The sequence below is a fragment of the Syngnathoides biaculeatus genome, chromosome 8, assembly GCF_019802595.1.
Source record: "Syngnathoides biaculeatus isolate LvHL_M chromosome 8, ASM1980259v1, whole genome shotgun sequence".
Lineage (NCBI taxonomy): Eukaryota > Metazoa > Chordata > Actinopteri > Syngnathiformes > Syngnathidae > Syngnathoides > Syngnathoides biaculeatus.
This window is the reverse complement of record NC_084647.1, coordinates 14248667-14262729: the sequence shown is the minus strand read 5'-3', so window position 1 is coordinate 14262729 and position 14063 is coordinate 14248667. Positions and strand designations below refer to the sequence as shown.

Below are 14063 nucleotides of genomic sequence, written 5' to 3'. Positions count from 1 at the left end.
CTCAGTTGTTCCAGGGGCGGGAATTTCCTGTTATGTTTTCACGCATGTCAAGATGGAAAAGTAGAGCAAAGCAGAGCGGGTTCGCCTGGACCACTTCGTTCAAAAATCGCATCATAAAATGTGACGCCTCATTGAAAAGTCTCACTTGTAGAGAGGAAAGGTGGGTTGAGACTATTAGTTAGCAATTTCATAGCCTAATTTAAGTTTTTTTTTTTTGCTCTACAGGAAACTCGTTTTAAAGACAAGGCCCAATATTTAATCGGCACTGATTACAGCATATCGTGATCGGAAGTTATGGAGGAAGGCGCCCACATTTTCGAAGGCATTAACTCAAATGCATGCAGTAATTCCCAACCAGGGTGCCGTGAGAGATATTCAGGGATCCAATTTCACTTAATTTTGTCAAAGAGTATCAGTAATTATCTATTAATTACATATGGCGTTCTATCCATGGTAGTGACATGTGACAAGCGAGGAAATTCTGGTGCACCGCCCACCATCCCAAGGGGGAAATGGTACACCATCAACACTGGATAGTGGAGATGGAGCGCTGCTTACCTCGACTCAGATGTTGTGAATTGGTGGGGATAATACTGGATGTCGAAGACCTCCTCAACTGCACCAATACGCTTTCTCGCGTGGAAGCAGAGTCCGAGGTCTTTGGGGGAGACTCCTATTTCTGGGGTTGAGGTCAATTAGGTTGTTAAAAAGCTCCTCGGTGGCAAGGCCCCAGGGGTAGATGACATTTCGCTCAGAGTTCCTAAAGTTCCTGGATGTTCTGGGGCTGTCCTGGTGGACACGCCTCTGCAATATCACGTGGACATCGGGAATAGTGCTTCTGGATTGGCAGACTGGGGTGGTTGTCCCCCTTTTTAAGAAAGGGGACCAGAGAGTGTGTTCCAAGTACAGGGACATCACACTCCTCAGCCTGCCTGATAAGGTCTATCCACACACCTTCCGATTCAGAACGCGGGTTCCATTTTGGTTTGGTAAATTTGAGTACACAAACAGTAACTAAGCAGGAATCATTTCAGAAAGCCATATGAATGGGGGCGCATTGCTACGTTATCGGTTGCTCAAACGAAAGTGGGCGTTGTAAAGCGTCTTTCTTTCGACTGCCAGCTGTGATCAAGAACCAGTGCGACAAAGCGGAGCAGTTAGCAACCAAACCGGGAACAACTGTGGCTGTCTCGTATTAGCAGCACCGATCTAGCAGCCACGTCATTCCCTTATGTCCGAGTTTGCTCTGAGCATTTTGTTCTTGGTAAGTATTGGATACCTTTTAGAATTTCACACCTACTCAGCTATAACTAAGTTCTGTGAAGGAGAAGTATTCTTTAGGACCAAGGGCCTACATAATACTCGTGTGTGAATGCAATGCATGTCTCCAAAATCTGTATTTTTTATTTTATTATTGTAAGTTTGCAAAAACGAGCACTGCTCGCTGTTTCGTGAGTTGAGTTAAAAATGGAGCCGTGGAAGTGGAGAAAAAGATGCGGGCTCCACTTGAGACTCGTCCCGGTCGAACCTCTCTCTCGGTCCATCTCGGTAACAAAAACGAAAATAATAATCTACACCTGTTTCATTGGTATAATAAATGTAATTTAACATAACGCTTTCGTTGGTCCATGGTATAATCGCTTGCCAAGAAGAGGAGAAAGTTGACGATGTCTGGATAAGTTACCGACTCCCACATTTGTGTGCTGCATTTGTGTTTCTCCAAGCACCTGGGTCGATATTGTCGATCAAAGCGCACTTCTTGTGGTAACGGTTTCTTGAAACAACATCTGATGAGCCCAGATAACTTTCCAAAGTCTTTTTAGTCGTCATGCCTCACAACAGTCGTACGAACATTTCTGTAAGTCGCGCGTTAGTAGAGTGAACCCATCCGACATGGCCACGTGCCCCGGATGTAGTCACGTGGTGGAAAACAGTCTATTCAGGGGTGCTGGAGAGAAGGTAAGCAGGGAACTCAAATCTCAGATTCCGGAGGAGGAGCACTGTGATTTTCATCCTGGCTGTGGAACAGTAGACCAGCTCTTCACCCACAACGGGGTCCTCGAGGGTGCACGAGAGTACGCCCAACCAGTCTACGTGTGTTTTGTGGAGTGAGAGAAGGAATTTGACTGTGTCCCTCAGGGATTCCTGTGGGGGGTGCTGCAGGAGTTTGGGGTACCTTATACGGGCTGCTCAGTCCCTCTACTACTGGTGCCAGAGTTTGGTCCGCATTGCCGGCAGTAAATCGTAAAATGGGTGCTTTGCTCAATAGTGGGTGGGAAACATTTCCAGTGTAGCTTACAATGGTTTGTCCTACAAACATAATTTAAACATTCTGTTTTTGTCTCATCGCTTTACAGTGTCATTGTTCGCTTGAGGCACAATGAGTCTGGTTCTTTCTGATCTCTTGGTGTGCTGCAGGGGACTAGAAAATGACAAGGTTACGGAGAGGAAGGTAGTGTCGCATATATTAACATCTTCATAATACAGTATATTGCCCACAGCTGTATTTATGATCCAGGCGCACCTGACAACCATTGTTTATGTTCCTGTTTTACGCCTTCAGAAAGAAGCTGAACGCTTCAGACAGCTCATACGATCTCCAGAGATCGTGCAAGAACTTGATCGTACTTCAGGGCTTAAAACCAAAGGCTCCAATCAACTCACGTGGGATGGTGTTTTCAGGTACTCTGCTTCTATAGTTTGTGTTTGGATTTTGATTCCCCGAGATGACAGCAAAGTATTACTTTTAACTAAATGAAGGCAGGCTCCTCAGCTGACTTCACTGTAGTTCCTTGGCAACAAGCTGCGACAAGATGGCACCAAAGCAGTAACTTTGTATTTTTTAGGCTTGAGCAAGAAAAAAGCAAATACTGTACTGTAGGTGAGTGTTTCAGGAATTAATGTAAGAATTCCCTCCACCCCACCAAATAAATGAATACGATAAATAAAATAAATCAACAAACATTCTCAAGTAAATTCACAAATGCCAACACCTGAATATGCAGGGGCTTTTGCTAGTGACGTTCTAATTTAATATTTCTAATTCTCCATGCTACATAAGAATGCTGTCTTTAATACGTAGGTGTTATGACTGTGTTTTTATTTTGAACATGACATATGTATATACGTTTTTCTCCGGGCACTCCGGTTTCCTCCCCCATCCCCAAAAAAACATGCAACATTAATTGGACACTCTAAATTGCCCCTAGGTGTGATTGTGAGTGCGACTGTTGTCTGTCTCGATGTACCCTGCGATTGGCTGGCAACCAGTTCAGGGTGACCCCTGTCTCCTGCCCATTGACAGCTGGGATAAGCTCCAGCACTCCCCGCGACCCTTGTGAGAATAAGCGGCAAAAAGAAAACTGATGGATGGATTGATGGATATGTATATACATTTTGAGACTGTCTCAAATGTGTAGAAACGCTGTTGTTATGTTTGAGAAATTATTGTCGTTGTGTTATGTTATCTGCCAATATTTGACTGCACGTTCTGGAACTTCTCCTAAGGTTTCTACAGCGCTACCTCCAACGGGAGACGGAAACCATGAAATCGAGTAAATCCAACGTCACGGCCACAACGCTGGCCATCCGCCAGAAGAAGATGGCCGAAATGAGCAGTTTGATCAAATTTTTCGTACGCTACGCAAACAAACGTAAAGGCGCCGTGTTTGCACGACGTTACATTTCCCTTCACTGTATGGCGGATATTATAGTGTATTTCTTTTTCTACTTAGGCGGGCCTCGACTAAAGTGCAGTGTGCTATTGAAGCACATCATTGAGGTTCTTCAGAATTCATTCAGCTGTTCGGCCTACGGCAAAGACTACAGCATCCTGCTCCTAAAGGAAATTCTGTCTGTTCGCAAGTACTGGTGTGACATCACCCCACAGCAGTGGCACAGTCAGTAGGAACATTTATGGGAACTAAAGTTTTATTTGCTTCTTTAAAAATTGTCAACAGCAATTGATTGATGTCAATGATCAGCGTACTATGCTATATTTTTTGCGATTGTTGCAGGTCTTTTAGATGTGTACAGTGGCTTGTTCAACTCGTCATCCAAATCCATTAACCGTGTCCTTGTAAGTCGTGTCATCAACGTGGTGATCCAGGGCTGCTGCATGCAGACTGATGGATACAACAGGACACTCTTTAGTTTCTTCTCCAAGGCACTGCAAAGTGCAAGGTGAATAACTTCTCAACCTTCTGAATCTACTTTTTGTGCAAAGATTATTGTATAACGTGAAATTGAGCATTGGTTGCATAGTGCACGTGAAGAAATGCTGCACCTCAAATAGAGACACCTTGTTTTCTTTTATTTAAGTAAAATAATAACGTAGGGATGCGGCATGATGGCCCAGCTGTAAAGCGTTGCCCTCACAGTTCTGAGGTCCAGGGTTCATTCCCGGCCCCCCTCGTGTGGAGTTTACATGTTCTCTCCGTGCCTGCAAGGGTTTTCCCCTGGCACTCAGGTTCCCTCCCACATCCCAAAAACATGCAACATTAATTGGACACTCTAAATTGCCCCTAGGTGTGATTATGAGTGTGACTGTTTGTCTCCATGTGCCCTGCAATTGGATGGCAACCAGTTCGGGGTGTACCCCGCCTCCTGCCTGTTAACAGCTGGGATAGGCTCCAGCACCCTTGTGAGGATAAGCGTCTAAGAAAATGATTGGATGGATGGATGGATGGATAACATAGGGGAGCTGTCATTACCTTTACTATGGCTGACACTACCTTGGGTTGTGGTAAATCTCACGATTGAGTGGCCATTGGCAATGACCAACTATAAGGAAATATGGTACACTCCATAATGCTTTCTTTTCTCCCATTATCATCAGGCAAGAGAAACATTTGACCGTTTTAGAGCATGTCATCTCAGCCCTTAACACCTTCTTGAAAGCTGTGGCAATGAACTGTCGGATGAGGGTTTGTCGATTGGGGGAGGAACTACTACCATCAATACTGTGTGTTTGGGCTGACACGAGGCCCAGTGCTGCTCTCAAAGAGGAGATTGTGGAGTTTTTCAAGTTGCAGATCTGTATCCATCATCCCGAAGGAGCAAAGAACCAGGAAACAGGTCATTAGATTTAGTCATTTATGAAGATTTGTAGCGGTAGTGTACATGTGCATGTTGCCACCAGAAAATGATCGGAACTGTTTCCTCGGTTGCTGGTATTTGATACGTTTTCATTTTGTTTTGGAAATTGGTTGTCTTGTGGTTCACAAGGGTAGGTAGAAAATATTCAACACAAAAGACATCTTTCCTTTATCGTGTGCAATATAATACTGTGTATCTGTGTTTTGGGTTTAACTACAGTAGATGAAATGTCAAATTATTTTACTCTTAGGTGCTCATGCAGAGGACTGGGCTGGATGGCGAGGTTTGCTATACAGCATGTATGAAGCATTAGTGAAAGAAATCAGTCATATTGGTAGCAGGGGAAAGTACGTCACTGGCACAAGACGCATCGCGGTCAAAGACAACATCATCAAGCTCACAGCTGATATTTGTCACCAGGTAACCAAGATCATGTTGGCTGAATTAAATTGAGCCTTTATATGTTAGCTAATCACTTATTTTTGCGTCTGCTGGATCTCGTAGCTTTTCAGTGTTGACAGAGACTCGCAGATCTTAGAGTTAACGCAGGCCTCCATCAGATCCTCCCCGATGGGTGATTCCCACTTTACAACACCAAGCAAGCGGCGACGAATCGACCTCAGTTGGGAGGTTCTTTTGGACCGCCTGCAGCCTCAGTTTAGTGACTTCGACATCATCCCATGGTATGAAAAGTACAACAGTTTTTACTGTGTGAAATATTTATTGAGAGAGAAGAAAGCTTTCATTTGACTGCCAGGCTGCAGGTCACTGAAGCACTCATATCGAAGTACCCGTCCTTGGTGCCCACCCAAGTGTTGGTCCCACTGCTGTCAGTGCTGCACCAGCTCTTAGCCGAACACCGGAAAGGAGAAAGAGGGCCATACGTGCTGCGCTGTTTACGAGAGGTAGCCCGATGTCAAGCCCATTTGCCAGAAAGGATCAGAATTCACAAGCCGGACCTGGACAGACTATGGAGTCGGGTGTGGCCTCTGTTACTGCGGGGTGTGAGCTCACCCCAGTTAGAAGCTCTCAGCCTTGACCTTTTGGCTTCCATTGTCCATTGCGGATTGGTCATTATGGATAGAGAGTTTTGGAAGATCTTCTCAGGATCAGCTTGTAAACCATCCCAGTGAGTTACTGTTTTTTTTTTTTTTTTTTAATCCTGAAACATGGTCCATCTGTCCATTTTTTTATACTGGTATCCTAACTCAGGGTGAGAGTGTGAAGCAAATGACTTTTTTCTGACAGCCATTAGTTTGTCCATTGGAAAATACACATTCCATATTGTAAACAGGGGGAATGGTTCAAGAGTCCTGTCCCATTTCGTGATTTCGCTTGCTTAACCCTGAACAAATTACCAGTCAGTCACAGAAGTTACACTTAGGGGAGGCTGCACGATGTAGCTATTGTTTGGCCATCCTCATCTTGATGTGCTCATGCTCAATAGTCACATCCTACAATGTAGGAAGCAAAAGAAATTGTGTGTGTCATTCCACCAAAAACAAGCATACTGTGAATAGTTTGACAGATACAAAATATTCTACCAATTAGAGGCAAACACTCTGAGTTGTAGTTTACTGTAAAACTCTCACCTAAAATATAAGATAATAACTGCTATCTAAGTTTGAGAATCCAGTGATGGAAAAGCTAGACATGTTTATAAGATTATTGCCAATGTTACAGTAAATATTTGATAAAGATTACACCTATGGAGAGGATGGCACGGCACTCAAGGGATGAACTCAAGGTGCACACAACAACACATATTGTTTAAGCTAATGTAGTCAAACAAAAATATGAATGCATATTATGCTAAAATGTGTAAAATAACTGAGTAGTGGCAGGAATATGGTAATGAATATACCAAACATTACTGGGCATGAAATGAAAATAATTTACGGTACCTTCTTCTGGACTGGAACCTGCTTAATACTACAGTACCATAGCCCTTGACTGTGTGTTTTTCTCTAGGAGTGCTGTGATATGCCTGGCCCAGGCCCTTCTGAAGTGTCCAGTCCCTAAGAACCATCTGGGGGTCCCGGCTGTATCAGGATCACCTAACCTGAAGGAAATCCTCATAGGTTGGTTGTTGATGACAGATCACAGCGATGAGATGGAGGATAGCTCCAGACCACATCCAATCCTTTGCAGGTGTAATTTTTTTTCATAGTTCTATTTCATGAGTCGCTTTTATGTTTCAGACCTCTCAAGTTTTTTTGTTGTGTTTTGATTTTCTACAGTGATTTTTCGAGCAATCTAATTGCAAACATGTTGGTCTCCCTGACCTTGAAAGACACCAGGGCTGGCTTAAATTTCCTTCTGGGTTCTGAGGGAGTTGAAAGGTGAGAGAGAAAAATATCCTCTCCCACAATAAGAGTGTTGGGTGGGGGGGACATATTGCTGAAGCTTTTTACTATCAATTCTTCTTTCTTTAAGTGTTTTTTTTCAAGAGTCGACATCACTCAATACTGGAGATGATTTGGAGGAGATTGAGAGATTATACTTGCAGTTCAGCTTTAACACAGAGTTGGCACAAAACAGAGGATCTGACAAGACGTTTAAGGTGACATCAACGGACGGGCGCTTCACAGCCATCACCGGCCTCAGAAAGAAGTTGGAGCAGTCGGTTCTTTGTGTTGCTGACTCCCTTCTTAACTGCTACTTTCCTGATGTGAGTTTCAAAACTGGGCTTATGTGTACAATCATCAAATAAACATTTACACTGATTGATCTTCCACAGAGTCAGTCCATCCCTCCGGAGTGCCTGTTACGCTGTGTTAGCCTGCTGTCAGGTGTTCTAGCAGGTTACGTCTCCGCAGGCTGTCTGACTGAGGATGAGGCGGGGCACTCTCAGCTCTTCACAAAAGCTAAGGTGAACATTCCAAGAGTTTCAAATTTTAAGTTTTCGTTTCATGTCTAGTTTTGTATCTTTAATTAAAGTATGTCTTGTTTCAAGGCCCTGGCTCAGGAGTTCAGTGGATTTGTTTCTAGTGTGAAAATGAAGATGAGTGAAGAGTTAACCATGACCACACTGAGGTCTGTCATGAGGCTGTGCACCCATTATGCAACAACAAAAAAGGTGATTTTATTTTATTTTTTCATTTTCTTGATAGTTTCATTGCTTAATTTCAATAACCACAACCCAACTTTATCGTCTTTTTAATAGGAAAATGTTTGTACGTTCCCTTCTCATCTTTTCCTAATGACTCTCCCACCCAGTCTTGTCAGCGAGCTGGCAGACATTTACAAAATTATGGTAAAAGACAGCATCGCCTTCCTTCTATATCCAGTGCTTCGCATAGAATTATGTGCGGCATTCATTTAATAAGGATTCCCACATCTTCAGTTTAGCAGTGTTTCTCCACGAGCTACAGTTGTGGATGAAGATGAAGCTACAGATAATGACTTTGAAATGACCAGAACTCAGCACGGAGATGACGATCCTCTGTTTGATGATGAGGAGTCCCACAGTGGGACGCAGAGACCCAGGGGTGGAGATAGCTGCGATGCATCAAGTGGACCTGGTAAGAGTTAATCTCTTAACTACACAGGTATATTAATTGCATATGTATTTAAAATTCTACCCAGCTGCATTAGCCCTCTCTAATCTTTCTTACACTTCTGGAAATAACATTTTACAGACTTAGTCTCAAAAAGTATTTTATTTAACATAAGAAAGAGCTGACAAAATTTCCTAGATAGACAATGGGAATATTGAAAATATTGAATTCTTCTTTATTGTTGCTAATTTTAAAGGGCGACGATAATCTCAGCATGTTTTAAATTCCTGTTTCTAAATAGCTTCACGACATACCGTATTTTCCGTACGATACGGCGCACCGCATTATAAGGCACATAGAATAGATGCTACAGTAGAGTTTGGGGTTACGTTATGCATCCATTAGAGGGAGCTACACTAAAGGCTCAATATTGATCCATATATAAGGCGCACAATATTATAAGGCGCACCGTCGGCTTTTGAGAAAATTAAAGGGTTTTAGGTGCGCCATATAGTGTGGAAAATAATTAATCAACACAATCTGCAGAGTTCTTCACAATCTATTAATAAAATAAGTGATCATTACGCATGTTCCTATTTTATACCCATGCTATAATATACTGAACGAGTTCACATAAATTTAGAACACTCAAACCAATACTTAACTGTGTCCTTTCTATAGGTGCAGAAAGCCTGTTAGCGGATGAGCATTTGGTCCCCCAGGAACTTGCTCTCCTTGCAGTCTTGGAGTTCTTGTGTGAGTGCAGCTCGGTGCAGTCCTCCTGTGGCCTACTTTTTAAACCCCAGGATGTGAGACGCAGACTCTTGCAGCTGGTGGAGCAGACTGACCCAAGCAAAGCCCTGCATGTCAACACTGTAGGTATCATAAGGCTCTGAACATTGTACCGTAAATGTTTGTGATTACAAGCAGTCGGGGGGAAAAAGAGATTCTCTTCTCCTTGCAGTATCTTCTCCTGTTGAAGAAACTTCCTGCTGAGGACTCCCTCACGCCAGAGGAGTTTGACTCTCTGCTCCGTCCATTGGCGTAGGAGAATCTTGCTTTGTTGTTTTTAAAGTTAATTTTATTTGTAAAACAGTAAAAAGCGAATACCATCATTTATCATGCCTTTTACCTGATGCGGTATGCTGTCCTCACAGGGACCTGTGTTCTCACTACCGTCAGGATCAGGAGATCTGTGTTGCACTTCTTATGGCTTTGTTGCCCTCCATCAGCAGCTTAGGCAAAACGCACTACATGCAATCGGAGATGAAACATGTACAGGGCTCCCTGCTACAAGTGTTGTCAGGGTTCTGGTCTGTATCACTGTGTATTTTTGATGGACAGTGGATGTATCTGTATGCTAAGTGCACAAAGGTTCATCTCGTCTTCTATTTTAGTTACCTCAGTCAAACGGGGAAATGCACAGCCACTGTTCGAGCTGCTTTAGTACGATGTCTGGTTGCATTACTAGAGGTAAGACTTTAGAGTATATGACAGTTTTTCACAAGATTCCATCCTTACGAATTAGTGGTAGATGATAATTAATTAATTAATGTAAGACAATTCATTCATCCTATCTGTGTAACTATATGGGAAAAGTATTGCGATCACTACAGTTCCTTAATACGTTACGATAAAATTAATCTCTTGTGCACTATGCCAGGCTGACCCATGTTGCACATGGGCCATACTGAATATCAAGGAGACTGAAAGAGAGGAAGACCGTCCTGTGTCTATCATCCTTCCATCCCTCCTTGCAGATTCCCATCACAAAGTCCGCATGCTTGTGGCCATGTCATTGGAAAGGTGTTGAAGCTAGCTATTTGTACTCACTATGTAGTCACGTATAATAATGTTGCAATATTTTTTCCTTGTGCTCCTTTCTATGCAGATTGTTTCTGGACAAAAGACCGGAACATAGAGACAGTAGAAAGATGTTGTCACACCAACAAGCAGCTTTTGAGAACATTTACTTGAAAGCTCAGGAGGGCATGAGACCTGTGGTAAAATACTTCAATGTTTCTATTTCCCCTTGTTTATATTTTATTTTACAAAAATGTATTGATATCAAATGCAGAAAGGCAACTCGACTGAAGACACACAGGACGAGATGTTCAACCGTAAGGCCACTCTGCTGAAGAGTTTGTCAGTTGTGCTGTGTTGTAGTCCAGTCTGTGAGAAGCAGAGTCTGTTTGCCCTCTTCCAGTCTTACAAGGAAAACAAAGTTGAGGAGCACCTTATTAGGAAGGTAAAATACCAAGTATCATCTATTATTTGACAGCTCAAGAAGCCAATGAGGGAACTTTTAAGGACATAGTTATTGTTAGGTTGCTTTAATGTTTTCCTCATTGACAGTTGACATATTACAGCTCTGGCATTTCATTACTTTGTGCTGGTATTATTTAGGCTGTGGCCAGTGAGTGTCCAAGACAATGTAAAATGTGTCAAAAGGCTTTCCTGTACAACAAAACCTTTCTTCTGTCACAGATGTTGTGCAGTGTGTCTAGAGCACTCGGCTTTGACAAGATGAAAACATTTGTCAGCTCTCACCTGTACTACCTGGTCGCTGAGTGGCTCTCTCAGAGACAGTCTGACGATACCTACGCACTTGAATCTTTCCCTTTCATCTTACTTGATCATGACACGGTCAAAGAGTTCTATAGGTTAGAGAATAAAAACTTATCTTGTTCTATTAACAGGCATTTCTGTAAGATCCTTTTGCCTGCTTGCAGCTCCTCCTACCAGGTGCTCATCCCACACCTTGTCTTCCTCGATGACTTTGAACAAGTGAAGTCCATCGGTCAGTATCTCAAGAGGGACTGGAGAGAGCTTCTAGCTGATTGTTTCCCCAAGATCATGGTCAACATCCTGCCGTACTTTGCGCTGTCTGGCCAGGAGAAACAGGTGGCACAAAAGAGGGAGAAGGCCCACCGTGTTTATGACCTTCTCAAAGATGCAAACTGTTTGGGTAAACAGGTAAAGCTAAATGAATCGTCTTGGGCAAAAATTTAATTTTATATTTGACTTCTTGTGTCAGTGAGTTTTCACATTGCGATGTGCTGTATTTACCCTCATATTTGCCACAGGAAATTGACGGCCTGATCCACCGTAACCTCCCAGAGATAGTTGTCGAACTGCTAATGACTCTTTATGAAGGCAGTGCAGCCGAAGAAGATAGAGGAAACTTAAAACGCTTTATCGGGTGAGGATGTCAATTGTTGATGTTTTCCCCATTTAATTTCACATCACCCAAAGGTAAATGTTAAAAAGTTAGGATCATAACCACATTTTCAGAAAAATATGCACAAAAACTCAGAGGTCAAACTATCATTACCCATGGTCACACTACTCAGCTCACAGGACAGCCAATAATCCTTCAACTACTTGTTTTCTAACGTATCATACAAGTTTAGTAGCCATATTTTTTTTTTAGTTTTCTCATACAGCACTGCTAGCGAAGATGCCAAATGTTACGAATCATATGAAATCACTGACCGTTCACTCGTTATGGCTGTAACGCGGATTGTTCCGATTACTAGGGGGAAAGAAAAATAGTGTCTGGCATTTCTGCCACGTCTACATTGACTTACATTGTGTGCTTAGTGCATGTAATTTTATGAGTCCCCCGGTCGCCGAGCTGCGAGACAAAAGTTCTCTTTGCTTCCAGTGTCACCGCACTGTAAGTCTCTAATCAACGCCTCCTTTGGAGCGAATAAGCTCCACTTCTTACCAACCTTTTTGTCATGAAGGGAAGACCAGGAGTGGGTAGGCAAAGACTGTGTTAAAGCCATGCTAATTGCTTGGCTATCATGTACATGAAAATAAGTGATTTTGTGTGAGAGTACGATTGTCAGGTAGGTCTGGCTGGAACCACATTTTTGCAGAGATGAATATTAATTAATAGGTCAAATAATACATTTAGAGAGACAGTGTATACTGTGAATATAATATAATCCATGTCCACACAGGAGACTGTGCTGAACCGGAAATTAATTAGTATGTCAGTCAGTATGTAATTTCAAAATATGGGCATCTTAAAAGAAGTCTTCCTGTAATGGTAATTTGAAATTTTAATCGTAATTTGTTTAGACTGAGAGGCTACACTACACTTAATATTTTATAATATAATAATGTAATATAATCCATGTCCACACAGGAGACCGTGCTGAACCGGAAATTAATTAGTATGTCAGTCAGTATGTAATTTCAAAATGTGGACATCTTAGTGTTCAAGTAATGATCATTTTAATAGTAATTTGTTTAGACCGAGAGGTTACACTACACTTAATTATTTAGTAACTAGTTCATTTTATCATTTGGGATGTATGAGTTACATTCTGGAAAATAATGTTCTCTTAAACAGGCCTTGCTTCAAATGTTAATATCTTCTTAGGGAGTTTGATCCTGTCCCGAACCCACCGTATTTCAGTTCTCAAGTCATCAAAGCTACACTGGACTATCTGAGCAAATGCCACAGTGCAAACCACAAGTCACTGGTGGCCATTCTGTCAAAAACTCCAGTAAGATGTTCCTTTCTAATTATAACAGTTCTTAGCTTGTATATCGTACTTTCTGTACTTTGCTAAGCTGTCCATATTGTTCCGATATTCCTCAGATATCTATTCAGCGGATTCTACTGGCACTGTGTGAAAAGGCAGCTGCGACGACCAACCGTTATGAACGTCATCGCATCCTCCTAATGTATCACCTTTTTGTCGACCTGCTACTCAGGGAGGTTAAAGATGGTCTTGGAGGAGCCTGGGCCTTTGTCCTCAGGGACATCATATACACACTCATCCACCATATCAATAGCTGGCTAGTGCACGAAGAACCAGACAGGTTAATTGATAATATTACACATGCTGCACATACACTCTTTCACAATCTAATATTTAGTACAAGAGCACCAAAATATATTACTGCAACAAAAAGTTTACTTGTAATTTTTTGTGCACAGAGCAATTCAATGTGACGAGGTCTCCATCCGAAGCTTGTCTCTGTGCTGTGATCTTTTGACTGCCGTTTGTCAGGCGGCATTGCAGTTCTGTGATGATGCTCTAGACTCCCACCTACACGTCATCGTTAGTACTCTGACAGCACAAGTGATCAACCAGCCAGCCATCTCGCAACAGGTGAAGTTTTCGCAAACATTCTTACTCATTTATCAGTTGTTAGATCTTTGCAGAAGAATCCCACAGGCGCTTTAAAATATTTGAATACCACCGTATATAGAACTTCACCGTGGTTTGTGTCCCTTCTCTGGGCCTGTAGGTCCTTGGTCTATTGCAGTTTCTTGTGATAGAAAATCAACACAAACTGAAGGGAGCCATTTGCAAGTTGGAGCCATTTCCTGACCTCCCTAGATTCCAAGAGCTGCGATCTGTCCAGAATAATCTCAAATATAATTCTGGGACCTTCACACTGAGACAGGTTACAGTTTTCTCATATTCTTTATTCTTCTCACAG

The 14063-nt window shown here is 42.4% G+C and overlaps 1 protein-coding gene across 9 annotated transcripts in view; it reads left to right on the top strand.

The window, feature by feature from the left end:
* The first annotated feature begins 26 nt into the window (after positions 1-26).
* atm (ATM serine/threonine kinase) overlaps positions 27-14063 on the top strand; it is a 30330-nt gene continuing 16293 nt past the window's right edge. For 3 of the 9 annotated variants that reach the window (XM_061826563.1, XM_061826566.1, XM_061826568.1), the window contains exons 1-31: positions 27-160; positions 2358-2452; positions 2564-2682; positions 3508-3653; positions 3735-3899; positions 4017-4182; positions 4838-5076; positions 5348-5517; positions 5602-5780; positions 5855-6226; positions 7069-7248; positions 7338-7439; positions 7534-7768; positions 7838-7969; positions 8054-8176; positions 8264-8353; positions 8444-8621; positions 9279-9472; positions 9562-9641; positions 9755-9910; positions 9995-10070; positions 10261-10403; positions 10489-10600; positions 10675-10845; positions 11085-11260; positions 11330-11573; positions 11684-11799; positions 12991-13117; positions 13213-13436; positions 13555-13729; positions 13869-14027. In XM_061826563.1, the coding sequence (XP_061682547.1) occupies positions 2381-2452; positions 2564-2682; positions 3508-3653; positions 3735-3899; positions 4017-4182; positions 4838-5076; positions 5348-5517; positions 5602-5780; positions 5855-6226; positions 7069-7248; positions 7338-7439; positions 7534-7768; positions 7838-7969; positions 8054-8176; positions 8264-8353; positions 8444-8621; positions 9279-9472; positions 9562-9641; positions 9755-9910; positions 9995-10070; positions 10261-10403; positions 10489-10600; positions 10675-10845; positions 11085-11260; positions 11330-11573; positions 11684-11799; positions 12991-13117; positions 13213-13436; positions 13555-13729; positions 13869-14027 (4821 nt within the window). In that variant the 5' untranslated portion in view covers positions 27-160; positions 2358-2380. Of the gene's footprint in view, positions 161-1651; positions 2453-2563; positions 2683-3507; positions 3654-3734; positions 3900-4016; positions 4183-4837; positions 5077-5347; positions 5518-5601; positions 5781-5854; positions 6227-7068; positions 7249-7337; positions 7440-7533; positions 7769-7837; positions 7970-8053; positions 8177-8263; positions 8354-8443; positions 8622-9278; positions 9473-9561; positions 9642-9754; positions 9911-9994; positions 10071-10260; positions 10404-10488; positions 10601-10674; positions 10846-11084; positions 11261-11329; positions 11574-11683; positions 11800-12990; positions 13118-13212; positions 13437-13554; positions 13730-13868; positions 14028-14063 lie in introns of those variants that run through there. The other 6 variants (XM_061826565.1, XM_061826564.1, XM_061826570.1 and 3 more) reach the window with 6 other exon arrangements.